Raw genomic sequence first — 19,416 nt, 5'->3', positions numbered from 1 at the left:
GTCAGTTAGGTGTCTGCCTTTGGCTCAGGTCATGATTCCAGGTCCTGGGATCGAGCCCCACATATGGCTTCCTGCTCAGTGGGGAGCCTGCCTCTCCTGCTCCCTCTGCTTGTACTCTGTCTCTCTCTGTCAAATAAATAAAGTCTTTAAAAAAAAAAAATTAGGCCTTGCTTTCCATTGTTCATCTTAAGTATTTATGCAGCTGTGGTACATTTACACAGTACATGTAATATTTAAATACTGAAACAGCACTGAGATAAAGAAAGGCAGGAATTAATGTAGAAATGTTTTATCAAGAAACCCAGACATTGAAAAAAGATATGGGGTGGGGCGGATCTTAAGTAGGCTCCATGCCCAGTGCAGAGCCCTCCGTGGGGCTCAGTCTCATGACCCTGAGATGATAAAATGTAGTCAAGAGTCAGGTGCTTAATCAACTGAGCCACTCACATGCCCCCATGGAAGAGTTTTTTTATTCAGGGATTTTTCTCTGAAAATAGCCCAAGCAACACATTTTTTAGCACAGAAAGTAGTTAAATTTTGTTTTAATGTACTTTCAGTTTCGTTGTGCCATTAAAGTTTATGTTGTGTATTTTTTTTTTGGTGGTACATTAATTAGGTTTCTAGACCATTACTGTCACTGTTAGCTTTCTAGCTTTCTAGACCATTGTTATCACTATTCTGTTAGGTATTACTGCCTCTTTGATTGTGTCATAAGAGGCCTGAAGTCTGTAAGCACTATACATACAAAGTAGAAAGAGTAATTTCAGTCTTCAAGGAACTGAACCTTGGCAATGCTGCTATTATAGATGCTTGGTTAAGAGTGTATTGACTGACAATTACCATTGTGTAAATAATGTTTTTATCATATATGTACTTTTATTCTCTTTATCTTTTTTTCCATGCAGAGAAAAGTATAGTTTGTTATGCAGTTACATAATATTCATTCTAGATAAAAGACAGTTTTACATATTGATAGTTAGAATTTAACAAGTCATGGGTTAAAATGCTTGAACTATTCTTTTTTGGTGACATACTTCAGCAGCTGTGGTAAATTTGACATGAAATTCTGGCTTGGTATTTATTTATTTATGTTTAAAGATTTTATTAGAGAGAAAGTAGGGGGAGGGGCAGAGGAGAGGGAAAGAAGAATCTCCAGCAGACTCCCCATTGAGTGTAGAGCCTGACAGGGCTGGATCTCACAACCCTGAGATCATGACCTGAGCTGAAATGAAGACAGATACTTAACCAGCTGAGCTACTCAGGCACCTTTGGTATATATTCTAAAACAGTGTTGTGGGTACAGGTACCTGGGTAGCTCAGTGGATTAAGCATCTGCCTTCAGCTCAGGTCATGATCCTGCAGTCCTGGGCTCAAGTCCTGCATCAGGCTCCCTGCTCAATGGGGAGTCTGGTTCTCCCTCTATCTCTCCCCCCTGCTCATGATCTCTCTCTCTCTCAAATAAATACATAAAATCTTAAACAACAACAACAACAACAATATTGTGCACTTTCTTGGAATTAGAATGATGTTTTTATTGCTGAGTTGGAAGTTTGACCTGAAGGTATTTTCTCTCACATAAGCCGGCAGAGCTAGTTGCATTAATCATATCCTTCTTTAGCCAAAAAAGTGGATAATTGGGAACTTCTGGCTTCCACTTAAAATGAAGAAAGCTGGAGAGAGCATTGTGGCACTCTTACAGGAATAATAATAAATCCTAGACAGCTGCAAATTTATAGTTTTCTTGAATCCATCAGAGAGCTGAGGTTGTAGGACAACCAGCTAATCTGAAATCTAAGAAAACACAGGCGTCTCCAGGAAAAGATGGGATGCAAGTATTTGTTTACCTGGGACAGACAAAATGAACACCACTCAGAAGAATGCAGTTAAAAATTTTAATGAACTGGTAAAGGCTTAAATTGGACTAGCAAGAAGAAACAGAATCCTTGGGGGCTGAGAACACATGGGAAGGGAATTCATACCTACTTGCAGACTTTCTTCCAGGGACTTCCCTGGATGCTTATAAAATAGAGTATAGGGTATGTACTGTCCTCAGTGGGTATCTACAGGAAAGACACGAAGCCCTGTCTAGGTCCTTCTTCCTACCTCTCTGCTGTGAGACAAAAGCCTCAAACTGCAGTGGAAATGGAACAGTAAGAAACCTTCCACCCCTGGGGAAGGGGTAGGAATATGTGCTTTAGCACAGGGGGATGGGAAGGAACATTGAGAAGGCCACATTCCTGATACCAGGCACATAGTACTTGGCTGTGACCAAGTCTTAATCAGAATTTCAGAGAACTCCCACTCTATATGAGGCTAAGAGAAATAGAGTAATTGTTAACAGTGGAATTCTGTGAGCGTTGCAGGAGCTTGGAGGCAGAGACCATATGAGATGCAGTTTAAATGGAAGACCTAGAACTGTTGGTTGAGTAGATGCTGAGATACACTCTCTAGCAAACAAGCCTCTACCCTAAACACAAGGTATGGCTAGAGCAGCTTGAAGCCTGTGGTGCATTACAGGTATCCATAGCAGCAACATATTCTATATCAAGCTCATGTTCTGACAACAGAATGACTACATTCACACTGTAAAGGCCTAGCATAAGGAAATACAGGGCCATATCCAGACACAAAGACTGTTTATCTCCATTTTAGCTGTCCTACGGAGGGTATCCTGCTTTCAGTGTGTGTGTGTGAGAGAGAGATGAAGATGAGAAAAGTGATACAGTATTGAGACAAGGGAATTAACAAAATTCTTGAGACACAGGTACTGGAAACTGTTAGACATGGAATTTAAGATTAACTGGTTTATAGGTTAAGGCCTCTGGTAGAAAAGGCAGACAACGTGCACAATCAGGTGGGATATTTCAAAGGTAGATAGTATATGAAAATTTTTTGTTCTTTTATTTTTAAAAGATTTTTATTTATTTGAAAGAGAAGAAAACACAGAGAGGGAGAAGCAGACTCCCCGCTGAGCAGGGAGCCCAATGTGGGGCTTGATCCCAGGACCTTGAGACCATGACCAGAATTTCATGTCAAATTTACCACAGCTGCTGAAGTATGTCACATCTGCCCTGAGCTAAGGGCAGATGCTTAACCGAGTGAGCCACCCAGGTACCTGCAAATGAAAATTTTAGAAGTGAAAAACAGTAACAGACTAAAAATGCTTTCAATAAGCTCATCAGTATACCTGGTATAACCAAAGGAGGAATCAATAAACTTGAACATAGGCCCGTGCAAATTATGTAAACTAAAATGCAAAGGGAAAACTGAAAAAGTAGAACATCCGTTAGCTATGAGATAATTTCACATGGTCTGAATGTATAATTCAAACCTCAAGTGAAAAGAATAGGTCAGAAGAAATAATGGCCAAAGATTTTGAAAAACTAACAGTAGACACTACACCAAAGATCCAAGAAGCTCAGGGAGTAAGGCAAGATAATCCCCCAAAGCAAGTGACAAGAAAAGCACCCAGGCATTTACATTCAAACTGCTGAAAATTGATGATGATGAGAAAATACTGAAGGCAGTTAAAGGGAAAAAGAACAGCTGCAGACTTGTCATTTGAACTAGTGGAAACCAAAAGACGATGCAGTGACATCTTTCACGGGTTGAAAGGGAAAAACTTTTTTTTTTTTCCTTAAAGATTTTATTTATTTCTTTGGCAGAGAGAGAATGCAAAAGCAGAGGGAGAGGGAGAAGCAGGCTCCCCACTGAGTAGGGAACTTGATGCAGGACCTGCTCCTAGGGGACTTTGAGATTGTGACCTGAGCTGAAGGTAGATACTTAACCATCTTACCCACCCAGGTGCCCCAAAAGGGAAAAACTTTCAACCTAGAATTCTGTACCCAACAAAACCAATCTTTTTTCTTTTTTAAAGGATTTTATTTTGTTAAGGATTTTATTTATTTGAGAAAGAGAATGAGAGAGTGGGGGGAGGGGCAGAGGAAGAGGGACAAGCAGACTTCCCACTGAGCAGGGAGTTGGAATGTGGGGCTCGATCCCAGGACCCCGAGATCATGACCCGAGCCAAGGCAGACGCTTAACTGACTGAGCCACCCAGGCACCCTAAAACCAGTCTTTTAAAAATGAAGGATCTCTTTTTAGGGTAATAGTCCCATGGTATCACAGAAACTGAGATAAGTCATTGTCATAAGACCTGCATTACCAGATTCACTAAGGAAATTCAGGCAAAAGGGATGTGATACTAGATACTAACTTGGACCTATACAGATAAGTAGTATGTTGTAAATAGAAGGTTAATATAAAATTCATGTTTTTCTAATTAAAATATTTTAGAATGTCTATTAAAAATTAAAACTTATAATTTTTTTCTTACTAATTACTTTGAGCTCAAGGGGCACCTGGGTGGTTCAGTCAATTAAGTCTCTGACTCTTGATCTCAGCTTAAGTCTTAATCTTAGGATTGTGAGTTCAAGCCTTGTGTTGGACTCCATGTATGGAGCCTACTTAAGAAAAAAGAAAAGGGGTGCCTGGATGGTTCAGTTGGTTAACCATCTGCCTTCAGCTCAGGTCCTGGGGTTGAGTCCCACTTTAGGCTTTCTGCTTAGCAGGGAGTTCTGCTTCTCCTTCTGTGCCCCCTCCCTCTTGTGCTCTCTCTTGCTCTCTCTCTCTGAAATCTTTAAAAAAAAAAAAAAAAAGGATAACTGATTATAAAGGAAAATTATTAGGAATATCTTTTATGTATACAGCAAATATATAAGTAAAATTTATGATAGCTCAAAGATCAGAGGGAAGGATCATATTATAACATCTTTTTAAAAATTTTATTTTTAAAGATATATTTATTTTAGAACGGATGGGAGTGGGGCAGGGTGGGGAGGGAGAGAATCTCAAGCAGACTATGCACCTGCCGAGCATGGAACCCAACATGGGCCTCAGTCTCATGACCCTGAGCCAAAATCAAGAATCACATGCTTAACTAACTGAGCCATTGAGGTGCCCCATTATTAAGCATCTTTATATTATATGTGAACTGGTGTAATTTACTTGTAGCTAAGCTCTGATTGATTAAACATGTATTATAAACCCTAGGATGACCACTAAAACCATTGTTTTAAAGAAGTAACTATAGTTAAAAATACTGTATTATACAGTTGAAAGAGAGTAGATCTTAAAAGTTCTTATCATAAGGACAAAAATGGTAGTAGGGGCACCTGTGTGGTACGGTCACTTAAGCATCTGCCTTCACTTTAGGTTATGATCTGAGGGTCCTGGAATTGAGCACCACATTGGGCTCCCTGCTCAGTGGGGAGTCTGCTTCTCCGTCTGTGCTCTCCCTCTCTCTCTCTCTCAAATAAGTAAATAAAATCTTTTTTAAAAATTATAATTGTGTGGTGATAAGTGTTAAATTACTTTGGTAATTGTGTTATATATGCATGTGTCAAATCATTGTGTTCTGCATCTAAACCTAATTCAGTGTTAAGTGTCAGTTATATCTTAATAAGTATATTGTGCCAATAGTAGGTATAAGATGAGAGAAAATATATTCACTTGATCCAAATGAACACAGAAACAGAAGGAAAAAATAAGAAGTACATGGAATAGAAAGGGTAAGATGATGGATTTTATTCCAGCCATTATTATTATGTTGAATGTAAATCATTTAAACATACTAATTAAGACATCATCTGTTTTAACATACAAAATCATCTAACTGTTTAACTGTTCAAACATAGTAATTGAGAGAGATGTAAATTGTCTAAACATAGTAATAAAGACACAGATTTTCAGATTGGATACAAAAGCAAGACCCTGATATATGCTGTCTGTAAGAAACTTACTTTAAATATGAAAACGTGGGTTAGAAGTAATGTACTGATACAGCCGCTGTGGAAAGCAGTATGGATGTTCCTCAGAAAGTTCAATAGAACTATGCCAGCATCCAGCAGTCTGTATTTACCCAAAGGATACAAAAACAAACTCAGAGGGATATATGCACTTTCCCGCAGCATTATTTCTAATAGCCAAGATACAGAAGGAGCCCAAGTATTCATCGACTGATGAGTGGATAACGATGTGGTGTAGCCTGGGTGGCTCTAGCCCAGGGTGGCCCGTGGAGGGTGGCCTGACCCCAGCTCTGGTTTCTGGGCCACTGGGTGGCTGGCCACCACGCTGGGCTCATACCCACAATTCCAGGAACCTGAGGTCAGCTGCTGGGGAAAATACTGCCTTTTTGACTTCAACATTGTCTTATGGGTGCTGGGAGCCCTGTACTTGGCCACTTGCCTCTGGAACTGGGGTGAGAAGGGCCGTCTTTCCAACATCTCATCGCCGACAGATCTGGGAGGCCTTGACCTCGTGTGGCTGTTTGTAGCGGTTGGAAGTGTGTTGGTGCTGCGCTTTGGTGGTGGCATTGGGGCTCTCTGGGAGAACATCTTCCTGCTCCAGGTTTTTCCATGTTTCTCAGCTACATTTTCTTCCTGGAGCTGGCATCAGGGATCCTAGTTTTCATATGGGATTCGAGACCAGCTCACTTTCTTCCATCAGTAACAATGGAAAGAATCTCTGCTCAGGAATATTGGTTTTGACGTAGAGCCCGAGGGCCTGATGGTTGGCACTTTCATCTGTATTTCAGCTGTACTAACTTGAACCTGAGCCAGGAGTGCTGCAGGGTCCCCTTCTCCTGCTGCATCAGGGACCCAGCAGAAGATGTCCTTGGTGTGCAGCTACAGTAGCCAGCTCACGCTGGAGCTGGAGTGGCAGCACTCTGTCCATACTAAAGGCCAGTCCACACAAAGGCCAGTTTGAGAAGTGGCTGCAAGACCGCTCTACGGTTGTTACTGGGGTCTTTGTGGGCATTGCCCTCCTTCAGATCTGTGGTATCTGCCTGACCCAGAACCTTGTGAATGCCATCAAGGTAGTGAAGGCCAGCCAGTGAGGTTGCCACACTGGTGCACAGGGAGCCTCCATCCCGACTCCTGCTGGGTGGTGGGCTCCCAAGGGGATTGGAAAAGGTACAGCTGAGAGGGTGTGGGCCAGATGGGGTGGGAGGGGTCTGCCATGTCCCCACCCAGGTTGGGACACGCTTCTTTGCATGGCTGTGTGAGGCAGGCTTGGGCCCTGCTGTTGCCTGGGACACAGCTTCATGAAGCAGCTGCAGAGTTGTCTTCTCTACTAGCTGTGACCTTGACCCTGCCCAGAGCCCACTTCAGGCTCACTGCCTTAGACTCTAAAATGGGCCCAAGAATTTTCTCTCCCTTGCTTGCCTCTCTAGATCAAACATGTTGATGGCTAGAAACTACTCAAATAAACAAAACCCTAACCTTGCCCCCCCCCCCCAGATACTATGTGTGTGTATGTGTGTGTGGCTCCGTGCTCAGCAGGGACTCTGCTGCTCTCCCTTTTCCTCTCCCTCTGTCCCATCCTCTCCCCACCCCACCCCCGCCCACTCATGCTCTGATATGTGTGTGCACGCTCTCTCAAATAAAAGGAAAATTTATAGAATTTTAGTTTTTTCTATTTTACATAAATGAGATGATCCTGTATCTGTTAGCCAATCCTTTCTCTTAGGTATTTTATACTGCTTTCGTTAGAGGGGTTAGCATCCAGAAATAAAAGATGATAGAGGTTAGATGGTGATAACTATAACAGGTTTAGTTTTTTTTCTTTGTAGGAGACACATACATTAACTCTAATGTCTGTAGCTCTGTGAGACAGGTATTATTTTCCCTGTTTTGCAGTTCAGGAAACTGAGGCAGAGGGGTAAGTGACTTGCCCCGTGTTACATAGTAAATGGAGTGCCTGGATTCACACCCAGGCCATCTGGTTCCCAGGCTGTACTGTATGAGTCTGCTAATTTTGCATTTCACAGGAAAGATCTGGGCATAGCCAAAATGTGAATGAGTTATTTAGGAATTTAAGAAAAACCTCTTTAATGAGTTTGTTTATTTCCCTTTCTTCTCTGACATACTTTGTTACACAGCTTTCATTGTTAGCGTAAGCGGACAGGGATCTCTTCAATTCAGAGGATCCAGTCCGAATTGTAAATATTACATATTCAAATTTGTTAATTTGAAAATTTGTAAATTTTCTTTTCTGTTACAAGATTTCTAAAGCTGTTCCTATTTTATTTACTTTTATAATTTATAAGGAGCATGCTTGACTTTCATGATACTTGGAGATCTGCCAGAATATATCCATCTGCCTTTAAATTTGATATCCCCTAATCATTTGCTATTTTCAGAAAACAAACACTGAACTGACAAAGAATATAGAGTATCTAGGTCTTGGTCTCTAGATAACCTTCTCCAATAAAAGCTGTCAGGACTCCTTGACGAAATGGTTGATTCTAAGTTTGGGGAACTAATAAGATGAGCTTGGAACATCTTTTGGTACCAGAAAATAAGTGCTCAACAAAACAAAAAATAAAAAGGAAAGCAGTAAAAAAGATACAGCAACAATCTGAAGGGGCTCTCAATGACCAAAGCCAGGATGTTTGAGTAACAATGATTGTAGTCTATTGTAATCTGTAAAATAAATATTCACGAGTCCATACTATATCAAATAAACAACTGAATAAATGGAGAATGAATAGTCCTTCCTTACAGTAGAATTCTAATTTATGCATCTGGAAGGAGTGATGGAAATAGTTTGCCATTAGGCAAACCCACGAGTAATAATTATAGACAGAAGCTGTCAGAGGATGCTAAAGTTAGCAACAAGTGTGATGAGAAATGGAGTATTTGCTTAGTCTCAGTAGATTTCCCCATAAGGTCCTCATTAATTACAGAGGGAAAAATAATAGATTCATGGTGGAGAAATCCAACAGATATCAGCTTAACCAGCAGTCAGTTTATCAGCCTCAATAATAAAACATTGACATATCATGTACCCTTTGCACCAAGAAAGGCATAACGTCATTTCTGTGATATTCTTGCCAGAAATGTATAACCTCAGTTTAATCATGAAGAAATAGTAGACAACCCCAAATTGCAGTCCGTTCTGTAAAATAACTGACCCAAACTTTGTAAGAGTCTTGATGACCTCTTAGAATCCCATCTCCAGGTTTTCTGGTTTCAAAAGTCTTCTTGTTAATGAACTCTTACAGCTTCTTATCCCCATATCAAATTTTGGTTCCCTTGCCTCCCTTCATGTTTCTTTGTACTGATGGTTCTCATATTTATAATAAAATCATTGTAGAGTGAGCTCAGAGGGTGAACAGGAATTTTCAGCTGTTTCACAGGAGAGAACTGCTTCTCAGACTAAAAGGAGACTATCAGCAGCAGGGAGTTCTCATGGCGAGGCCCTTCGTTACTGGACGCAGAAGAGAACACCGCTGTTCCCAGCCCCTTCTATGCTCATGGTCCGGCGTTTGAGTGTTCTTGTCTTACTTCCTTTGATTTTATCACGAAATCTTAGATGTGCTACTTTAGACCAGAGGAGATAATAGCAAGGCCTGGATTTCTATCACAAATGCTATACCTTGTAAACATCTGTCATAAAATCCCTGCTATCTTGTTGGCAGAGTTTCAGAAGCTCTGGAGGAGCGTCACGGTGGATTCAATGGATGAGGAGAAAATTGAAGAATATCTGAAGCGACAGGGTATTTCTTCCATGCAGGAATCCGGACCAAAGAAAGTGGTATGTAGTTTCTTGAGGAAACAAAAAAAAAGTCATCCTCTGTTCTTTGAGCTGTGAGCCTGCTTCCTGTTCTCTGAAAAATGGGTAGTCTGTTCTCTCTCCCAGTTTTTTCTCGGTGTTGTAATTAGTGATCTTGGTCAGACGCAAACCAGATCATGCCTGATCTATTGGGCGCCAGTGGATCTCTGCCCCCAGGTGCTGTGACCCAGGCATGTGAGAGCTTTCCTCATTTACCCCTTCCACCACTGTCCTCCTAGTAGGGATTACTCTTAAGGTCAGGTCATACCGAACATTTTGTAGTGCCCACGTGTTGCCCTCCCAGTTTCTCAAAGGAGCTTGCTTCTTTCTCATCTCGACCTTTAAGACTTCAACTGTGCTTCCTCCCTCCTTGTTCCATGAGCCCCTGTGGTCTTGGTGCCTGACTCCGCCTTAGCCCTCATCACATTGTTGTCCTTGTTGACTTTCAGATTCCTTAAGAACCAGATACTATATAGGCCCAAAGCCTGATCAAAAGAGGAATTTGTAATGGAATGGTGACTTGTGAATTGCCTTGTACCAGCTTAATCAGTTGTCTGTAGTCCAAGGACAAACCCAGTTTGGAGAATAATTCACCAACACCTTAACTGCAGCTGCTTTGCCCCTCGCCTTCCATCATCTACCATCAGATTTGTAGCTTGCCTTCTTTATGATTCTGTGTGTGTGTGTTTTATTCAGTGAATTTTTAGCATCCCTAAAAGGTTGAATTTATTGCCTAGTGATCTTTATGAGTTAGTGTAATGGCGGCACTTTATGAGCTATTTTTTCCTATCATTGCTTAGTTTATTGATTTTTTTTAAACCATGTGATTTTAAATTTCAAGGACACAGAAAACAATGGAGAATAATACTTAAATCTTTGTGTGCATAGCCAATTGCCAAGTTTGCTGTATCTCTGTTTTGCCATATTTACTTCAGATCTTTTTTAAAACCTAAAGATAGAAATGAAAAAGAGCTTTATTACCTCTCTTTTTGATCTGCTTAGTGTTGAGAATAGTTCTGGGGGCTTTCTGTGCCAGCCCCGTTATTCCCGGGGAAGGTGTGCACATCACCATGACTCTAGCGCTCATCTGTGGTTGGGAGCTGTGGTTGGGGGTTGGCATAGGAAGCTGGGCCCACCCAGCAGGAAGAAAGGTTTCCGCACATCGTTAGTAAATCCTTGATATTCTGCCTTTCTGAGTAGCTGTTTCTGTTTTTACCTTTTCTTGTAGGCTCCTATTCAGAGAAGGAAAAAGCCAGCTTCACAGAAAAAGCGACGGTTTAAGACCCACAACGAACATCTGGCTGGAGTGTTGAAGGACTACTCTGACATTGCTCCTGGCAAATAGCGAACAGTTTATTCTTGAGCAAAGAGTTAACAAAGTCAAGATCTTTTTTGTTGCTGGGCTCTGAAGACTGTCTTCCCATTCTACTTCTTAGGGCTGAGGAGAGGAGCAGTTCAGTTTACAGAACAAGAGCAAATTACCAAACTCAAAGCTTACTTTAATTGAATGGGCTAATGAGATATGTGATATTCCCTGTTAACCTTCTGTTACTTCTGGGAAAAAGGCGCTTAGCATGGCGTGCAAGTGTCTTTGCTACTTATCTCTATTTCTGAGTGGATCCTGGTTCCTTTTCTCTTCCTTTATTACTTTAGAACAAGTTTGCAGATAAATAGTCTTGAATGCAATATTTGTTTATTCCAAAAGAACATATTTATAATAAAATCATTGTAGAAGGAACTCGAAGATGTTAGTGAGTTCAGTTTGTTTCTTTCTGTCCTTGGCAATGGCAGACGGCAGCTCCGGTCTTCAACTCCCACAGGATGCATGTTTGCGATGTTGTTGAAGACTGATTTGTGCTGTGGTGCTGAGCATATGGATCCCACAGTTGGAACACAGGATGTGCCCCTTGTTAGCAAATGTGACAGTAGAGATACACTACATGTGATTTTTAATGTTTTTTTAAAAGCATGAATCAGTATCGAGTTTCTTGGATTTTCCAAGTCAAGGGCTCATGCCATCTCCAACAAAGATGGATAAGAGTTTTCTTGCCAACTTGAACGTCATCTTTACCCTGTCTCAATCCTCATGGGATTTGACCCTGAATTTTTTCTGGGGGAGACTCTCTGTCTTGCCATCACTGGCTGAGCTCATGAGAGCCATTATCAAAGATGTGGGTTCTTAGCAGTCATGGTGATCTAGAGGAAGGAAGTCTGTGTGCTTACTCCAGCCTTCTATGGCGGGCTGCCTGTTCTCCTTACCTCTGCTTGTTACTTGGGTGGTCCTTTGGGTTGGTTCTTACAGTCTCATATTATAAACTGACATTGCAGAGGATTTTAAACATAAGGTTCAGTCATCTCAAGAAAAGGTGTGATGGTAACCCAGAGCAGTCAGTACTTTGCATAGATGATAAGCTCTTTTGCTGCTTTAGTTCTTTTTATCCTTCTGATTTGGTTCTCATCCATTTACATAAGACTGTTTTCCTTTCCTCTTGTCGGGTAATTTAGAACACTGGGAAACTCATGGGTCTTTGTTACCAGGGTTGTTTGTTTGTTTAGTCAATGAGGAGGAACTTTTGATGTCTTATAACATAAAACTAGTTTTCTTGTAAAAATTCTGAAGCTAGCTTATCTCCGAGTATGCCTACTTTTGGTAGTCTACACATCTTTCTGTTTTTATTTTTCAGTAATATTGAGGTATAGTTGACATACAGCAGGAGTTTAAGTTGTGTGTACAGCGTAATGATTTGACTTACGTATGTTAGGAAATGATAACCGCAATAAGTTTAGTTAACACCCATCATCTCCCATAGGTCCAAAAAAATAGAAAAAAAAACATTTTTTTCCATGTGGCAAAAACTCATAAAATTTACTCTTGATATATGCCACAGAGGAGGGTTAACTGTCGTCATCCTACTGTATGTCGTATCCTTGTCCCTGTCCTTAACTTACCTTGGAACTGAAATTTGTACCATTTCCACCCAATTTCCCCAGCCCCACTCCTGCCTCTGGTAATCACAAACACAATTTCTGCTATGAGTTCTTGTATTTTTGGTTTCACATATAGGTGAGATCAAATTGTCTTTTCCTTTGTCGTATTTCACTTAGCATAATGCCCTCAAGGTCAGTCCATGTTGTTTGAAATGGCAGATTTCATCCTTATTACAACTGAAGTATTCCATAATAGAATAATAGTCTATTCCGTCCACATCTTTATCCACTTATCTGCCAATAGATGCTTAGCTTGTTTCCATGGGGGTACAGATAGCTCTGACTATACTGTACCCCCAGTATACTGTATACTGTTTTCATATACATCGGATATATTCCCAGAAGTGGGGTTGCTAGATCACTTGGTAATAATGTTTTTAATATTTTTGAGGAAACTGTATTTTCTATATTGGATGTACCAGTTTGTAATCCCACCATCAGTGCACAAGGGTTCCCTTTTCTCCACATCCTTGCCTGCATTTGTTATTTCTTTTTGATGCTAACCATTCTAATAGTATCAGAATACCTCATTGTGGTTTTAATTTGCATTCCTCTAATGATTAGTGATGTTGAACATCTTTTCATGTGCTTGTTGGCCATTCTTTAGAAAAATGTCTATTTCAGGTCTTTTGCCCAGTTTTTAGTTGGATTTCTTTTTTTTTTTTTTTTTTTTTTTTGCAATTGTAGGAATTTTTATATTATTGAATGTTAACCTCTTACTAGATATATGGTGTGCAAACATTTTTTTCCCAATTCATATGCTGCTTTTTCATTTCATTGATTATTTCTTTGCTGTGCTTTTTAGTTTTATATAGTGCCACTTGTTAAATCTTTTTTTTTTTTTTTTTTTTTAAAGATTTTTATTTATTTATTTGACAGAGAGAAATCACAAGTAGATGGAGAGGCAGGCAGAGAGAGAGAGAGAGAGAGGGAAGCAGGCTCCCTGCTGAGCAGAGAGCCCGATGCGGGACTCGATCCCAGGACCCCGAGATCATGACCTGAGCCGAAGGCAGCGGCTTAACCCACTGAGCCACCCAGGTGCCCCTATAGTGCCACTTGTTTATTTTTTATTTTGTTGCTTGTGCTTTGGTGTGATCTGAAAAATCATTGCTAAGACCCATGTCAAGGAGCTTTTTTCTTATGTTTTTTCCCTAGGACTTAAATGGTTTCTACTCTTATATTTAAGTCTTTAATCCATTTTGAATTAATTTTTGGGGGTGGCATAAGATAGAAGTCTAGTTTCATCCTTTTATGTATGCGTACCCAGTTTTTCCAGCACCATTTATTGAAGCGACTCTTCTTTATTGAGAGTTCTGGGCTCCCTTATCAGATATTAGTTGATACTATTTGTCAATAATATTTGATACTGTTTCAGTTACTACAGCATTATAATATAGCTTGAAATCTGGAAGTGTGATGCCTCCCATTTTGTTCTTTCTCAGGATTGCTCTGGCTATTGGGTCATTTGTGGTTCCTTATAGATTTTAAAAGTGTTTTTTTCTACTGCATTAGAACTGCATTTTCAGCCTAGAGCTCTTTTTTTTTTTTTTTAAAGATTTTATTTATTAATTTGACAGAGAGAAATCACAAGTAGATGGAGAGGCAGCCAGAGAGAGAGAGAGAGGGAAGCAGGCTCTCCGCTGAGCAGAGCGCCCGATGCGGGACTCGATCCCAGGACTCTGAGATCATGACCTGAGCCGAAGGCAGCGGCTTAATCCACTGAGCCACCCAGGCGCCCCAGCCTAGAGCTCTTTTACCCCCTTGGTTAACTTTATTCCTCAGTACTTTATGTTGTTTTTGATGCTTTTGAAAATGGGATTTTCTTCTTTTTCAGATGATTTGTTATTAGTTTGTAGGAAAGTTGCTGAGTTTTGCACGTTAATTTTGTTTTCCTGCCAGCTTTACTGAATTTCTTTATTAGATCAGCAGTTTTTTGGTGGAGTCTTTAGGATTTTCTTTCTATAAAACCATCTGCAAGTAGGGACAGCTTTACTTCCTTTCTGGTTCTGATGCTTCTTATTTATTTTTCTTTCTTGATTGCTCCGGCTAGCACTTCTAGTACTATGTCGAATAGGATTGGTAAGATTGGGCACCTTTGTCTTATTCCTGGTCTTCAGGGAAAAGCTTTTAACCTTTTACCCTTAAATATGATGTTGGCTGTGGACTTGTCATGTATGGCCTTTACTATGTTGGGGTATGTTCCTTCTGTATCTGATTTGTTGAGTTTTTATCATAAATGGATGTTGAATTTTGTTGTAAATGCATTTTCTGTATCTATTGAGATAATGATTTTTCTTTCATTTTATTAATGTCATGTATCACACTGATTTGCATATATTAAACCATCCTTGCATCCTAAGGATAAATCCCACTTGATCCTTCTGAAACATCTTTATAATGTGTGGCCAAATTTGGTTTGCCAGTATTTTACTGAGAATTTTTGCATCTGTGTTTGTGAGGGATATTGACCTATATATTTTTTCTAGTGATGTCCTTTTTTGGCTTTGGTACCATTGTAATGCCTGTCTTATAAGATGAATTTGGGAGTGTTTTCTTCTCTTTGAGTTTTTGGAAAGTTTTGAGAAGGATTGGCATTAATTCTTGAAATGCTTGGTAAAACACATCTTTGAAGACATCTGGTCTTGTGCTTTCTATGTTGGGGGATTTTTGATTGCTGATTCAATTTCCAAATAGTAATTGGTCTCTTTGGATTTTCTGCTTACCCTCAATTCAGACGTGGTAGGTTGTATTTTCTACTAAAATTTCCCATTTCAGAGAGCCTGGCTGTCTGAGTAGAACACAAAACTCTTGATACTGGTGTCCTAACTTAAGCCCCATGTTGAGCATAGAGCTTACTTAGAAAAAGGAAAACAAGTTTTTTTCTGTTTCTTCTAGGTTGTCCAGTTTGGTGTATAGTTGTTCATAGTAGCCTCTTAGGATACTTTGTACTTCCATGGTATCAGTTGTAATGTTTTGTTTTCATTTATAATTTTGTTGACTTGGAATCTTTTTCTTGGTTAGTCTAGCTAAATGTTTGTCAGTTTTATCTTTTCAAAGAACTATCTCCTTGGTTAATCTTTTCCATTGTTTTTCTGTTCTCTATAATACTAATTTTTAAAAGTTTTCACAGCTATTTATTTATTTATTTATTTATTTATTTATTTGAGAGAGACAGCATGAGCTGGGGGACAGGCAGAGGGAGAAGCGGACTCCCTGCAGTGGAGGGAGCCCGACACAGGGCTTCATCCCAGGACTCTTGAGATCATGACCTGAGCCAAAGGCAGGTGCTTAATCGACTGAACTACCCAGGTACGCCTATCATATTTACTTTTGCTTTAATCTTTCTTATTTGTTTCCTCCTATTCACTTTTGGCTCACTTTGTTTTTTTTCTAATTCTTTAATGCATAGAGTTGTGCTGTTTATTTGAGGTCTTTCTTGTTTCTACTGTAGGTGTTTATTGCTGTGAATTTCCCTTTAAGAACTGCTATTGCTGGCGCCTGCGTGGCTCAGTCATTTAAGCGTCTGCCTTCGGCTCAGGTCATGATCTCGGCTCAGGTCATGATCTCGGGGTCCTGGGACCAAGTCCCACATCTGGCTCACTGATCAGCAGGGAGCCTGCTTCTCCCTCTCCTTCTGCCTGGCACTCCACCTTCTTATGTGTATGAGCTCTCTATCTCTCTCAAATTAAAAAAAATAAAACTGCTTTTGCTGCATCCCATAAGTTTTGGTAGATTGTGTTTCCATTTTTGTCTGTCTCAAGATACTTACTTCTCATTTAGTTTCTAATTTGATCCCCTGGTGGTTCATGAGAGCATTCAGTTTCCATGTATTTGTGAATTTCTCCGTTTTCCTTCTTTTGTTTCTAGTTTCATACCATTGTGGTCAGAGAAGATACTTGGCATGATTTCAACTTTTTTAAAAAATTTTATGTATTTGAGAGAGAGCGACACACAGCAAGAGTGGGAACCCAAGCGGGGGGGGGGGGGGGAGTGGGAGAGGGAGTAGCTGGCTCCCAGCTGAGCAGGGAGCCTGATGTGGGGCTGGGTCCCAGGACCCTGGGATCATGACCTGAGCTGAAGGCAGACTCTTAGTGACTGAGCCACCAGGCGCCCCCTGATATCAACCTTATTAAGTCTACTAAGATTTGGGACACCTGGGTGTCTCTGTCAGTTAAGCATCTGCCTTTGGCTCAGGTCATGATCTTCGGGTCCTGGGATTGAGCCCCATATCAGGCTCCCTGCTCAGTGAGAAGGCTGCTCCTCCCTCCCTTTCTGCAGCTCCCCTTGCTTGTGCTCTCCTGCGCATACACATTCTGTCTCTATCTCTCAAATACAAATCTCAAAAAAAAATTTACTAAGACTTATTTTTTTGGCCCAGCATTTGGTTTATCCTAGAAAATATTCCCTGTGTGTCTGAGAAGAATATGTAGCCTGCTCTTTTCAGATAGAATGTTCTGTATATGGTTGTTAGATCCATTTGGTCTGTAAGCATTGTTCAGATCTGTTTCCCATTGGTTCTGTCTGGATGATCCATCCATTGTTGAGAGTATTGCTTTTTATTTTTCCTTTTAGCTCTGTTAGTTTTTGCTTTATATACTTGGATGCTCCGATTTTGGTGCATAAATATTTACAATTGTTATAGCTTCTTGAATGATTGACCCATAGCATTATATGATGACCTTTGTATCTTTTTACATTTTAATTTGAGGTTTATTTTGTTTGATATATATATATCTACTGGTTGTTGGGGTTTTTTTGTTTGTTTTTTTATCATTTCCTTGAAATATCTTTACCATCCCTTCAATCTTAGTCTGTGTGTGTCTTTAAGGCTAAAGTGAGTGTCTTGTAGGCAGCATTTTCATTGGGTCTTATTTTTGAATACAGTCAATGTGTTCTGTGTATTGCAGTTGCAGAATTTAACCTAGTTAAGGTAATTATTGATAGAGACTTATTATTGCTATTTATTAAATTTTTAGATCCATTTTTGTAGATTTGTAGATCCGTTGTTCCTTGTTTCAAATTTTGTCTTTTTGTTTTGATATCCTTTGATATCAGAATGCTTTGACTTCTCTGTCATGTTCTTTTATATAATTACTATGTTTTCCCCTTGTGCTTACCATGAAGCTTATATAAAATATATTAAAATTATAACACCTTATTTTAAGCTGATAACTTTAGTAGGATTTCTAAACTTTACACTTATACTTACCCTCCTGCTCACACTTTAGGTTATTGGTATTGTTTTATATTTTTAATATTGTGTAACTAATAGCAGATTATTATTGTTATTCTTTTTCCTGTTTTAAATCCTTTTTAAATTTTTTAAACTAGAGTTTAAGTGCCCTACACACTGCTATTACCATGGTACAGAATCTAATTTTGACTATGTATTTACCATTACCAGTAAGTCTCATGCTTTGTTTTTTTCAGTATTAATTAGCATATTTTTTACTTCCCTTCTAAGGATTCCCTTCAGCATTTCTGATTAGGGAGGTCTAGTGGTGTTAAACTACCTTGGCTTTTGTTTGTTTGGGAAAGTATTTTTCCTCATTTCTAAAGGCCAGCTTTTCCAAGTATAGAATTCTTGGTTGACAGTTTTTTTTTTCTTTCAATGATTTTAGTATGTCATCCTATTCTTCCCTGGCCTAAAATGTTTCTGATTAGAAATCCTCTGGTAGGGCGCCTGGGTGGCACAGTCAGTTAAGCATCTGACTCTTGGTTTGGTTCATGTGGTGAGGTTGAGTTCTCTCTGCTTAACATAGAGTCTGCTTGGGATTCTTTCTCTCACTCTGTATCCCTTTCTGCTGTCTCATGCTTATTTGCTCGCTCGCTCTCTCTCTCTCTCAAATAAATAAATATTGAGAGAAAATGTGCACAAAATGGGGAGGGGCAGGGGGAGAAGTAGATTCCCTGCTGATCTGGAAGCCCTTAAGAACCCTGAGATCATGACCTGATAAGGGCATTAGCTTAACTGACTGCGCTACCCAGTTGCCCTGTAAATAAATCTTAAAAAAATAAAATCCCAATATTCGTATGTGGGTTCCTTTGTATGTAATTTACTTTATTCTTGCTGCTTTCAAAATTCTTTGTCTTTGACTTTTGACAATTTTTTAAAAATGTGTCTTGGTGTATTCCTATTTGGGTTCAGTCTAATTGGGGTCCTTTGGGCCTCAGGGATCTGGATGTCCATTTCTCTCCCAGGTTTGGAAAGTCTTTAGCCATTATTGCTTTAAGTATATTTTTTATATTTTTCATCTTTTGGAATTCCCATCACATGAATATTGTTTCTTTTGACTGTCCAGTAAATCACTAAAGTATTCTTAACTCTCTTCCCATTTTTTTTTCTTTTTGTTCCTCTGACTGGATAATTTCTAGTGTCCTTTCCTACAGGTTGCTGATTCTATTACTTATGAATTTCTTTATTTTTTATTTTAAAGATTCTTAGAAAATTTATTTTTAGATTAACATATAATGTATTATTTACCCCAGGGGTACAGGTCTGTGAATCATCAGTCTTACACAGTTCACAGCACTCACCATAGCACATACCCACCCCAGTGTCCATCACCCCGCCACCCCATCCCCCCTCCCACCACCCCCTCCAGCAACCCTCAGTTTGTGAATGTTTTCATTAAACGCCTCTGCAGTCATTGTATTTTCAGCTCTGGGATTTTTTTTTTTTTCCCCAAAGGTTTTACTTATTTATTTGACAGATCACAAGTAGGCAGAGAGGCAGGCAGAGAGAGAGGGGGAAGCAGGCTCCCCGCTGAGCAGAGAGCCCAATGCGGGGCTTGATCCCAAGACCCTGAG

The 19,416-nt window shown here is 39.8% G+C and overlaps 1 protein-coding gene, 1 long non-coding RNA gene and 1 pseudogene across 3 annotated transcripts in view; 2 read left to right on the top strand and 1 right to left on the bottom strand.

The window, feature by feature from the left end:
- Positions 1–11,356, top strand: part of GTF2E2 (general transcription factor IIE subunit 2) — a 65,631-nt gene extending 54,275 nt beyond the window's left edge. The window contains exons 7-8 of the mRNA XM_082715659.1: positions 9,485–9,600; positions 10,847–11,356. Of these exons, the coding sequence (XP_082571785.1) occupies positions 9,485–9,600; positions 10,847–10,963 (233 nt within the window). The 3' untranslated portion in view covers positions 10,964–11,356. The remainder of the gene's footprint in view (positions 1–9,484; positions 9,601–10,846) is intronic.
- On the top strand, positions 3,363–6,979 carry LOC309855301 (tetraspanin-17 pseudogene; annotated as a pseudogene). The gene is made up of 2 exons: positions 3,363–3,425; positions 6,061–6,979. The product of its transcript is annotated as a tetraspanin-17 pseudogene (transcript).
- Positions 11,357–13,764: 2,408 nt separating the features above from the next.
- On the bottom strand, positions 13,765–17,149 carry LOC309855422. Its single transcript, XR_014306796.1, has 2 exons — positions 14,349–17,149; positions 13,765–14,133 (listed from the first exon to the last, which is right to left on the bottom strand). It is a non-coding gene; the product is annotated as an uncharacterized lncRNA (long non-coding RNA).
- Between the last annotated feature and the right edge of the window lie 2,267 nt (positions 17,150–19,416).

This window comes from Mustela nivalis, assembly GCF_964662115.1.
Source record: "Mustela nivalis genome assembly, chromosome: 20".
NCBI classification, from domain to species: Eukaryota; Metazoa; Chordata; class Mammalia; order Carnivora; family Mustelidae; genus Mustela; species Mustela nivalis.
Note: the sequence above shows the minus strand (reverse complement) of the source record. Positions and strands in the feature narration are given on the sequence as shown.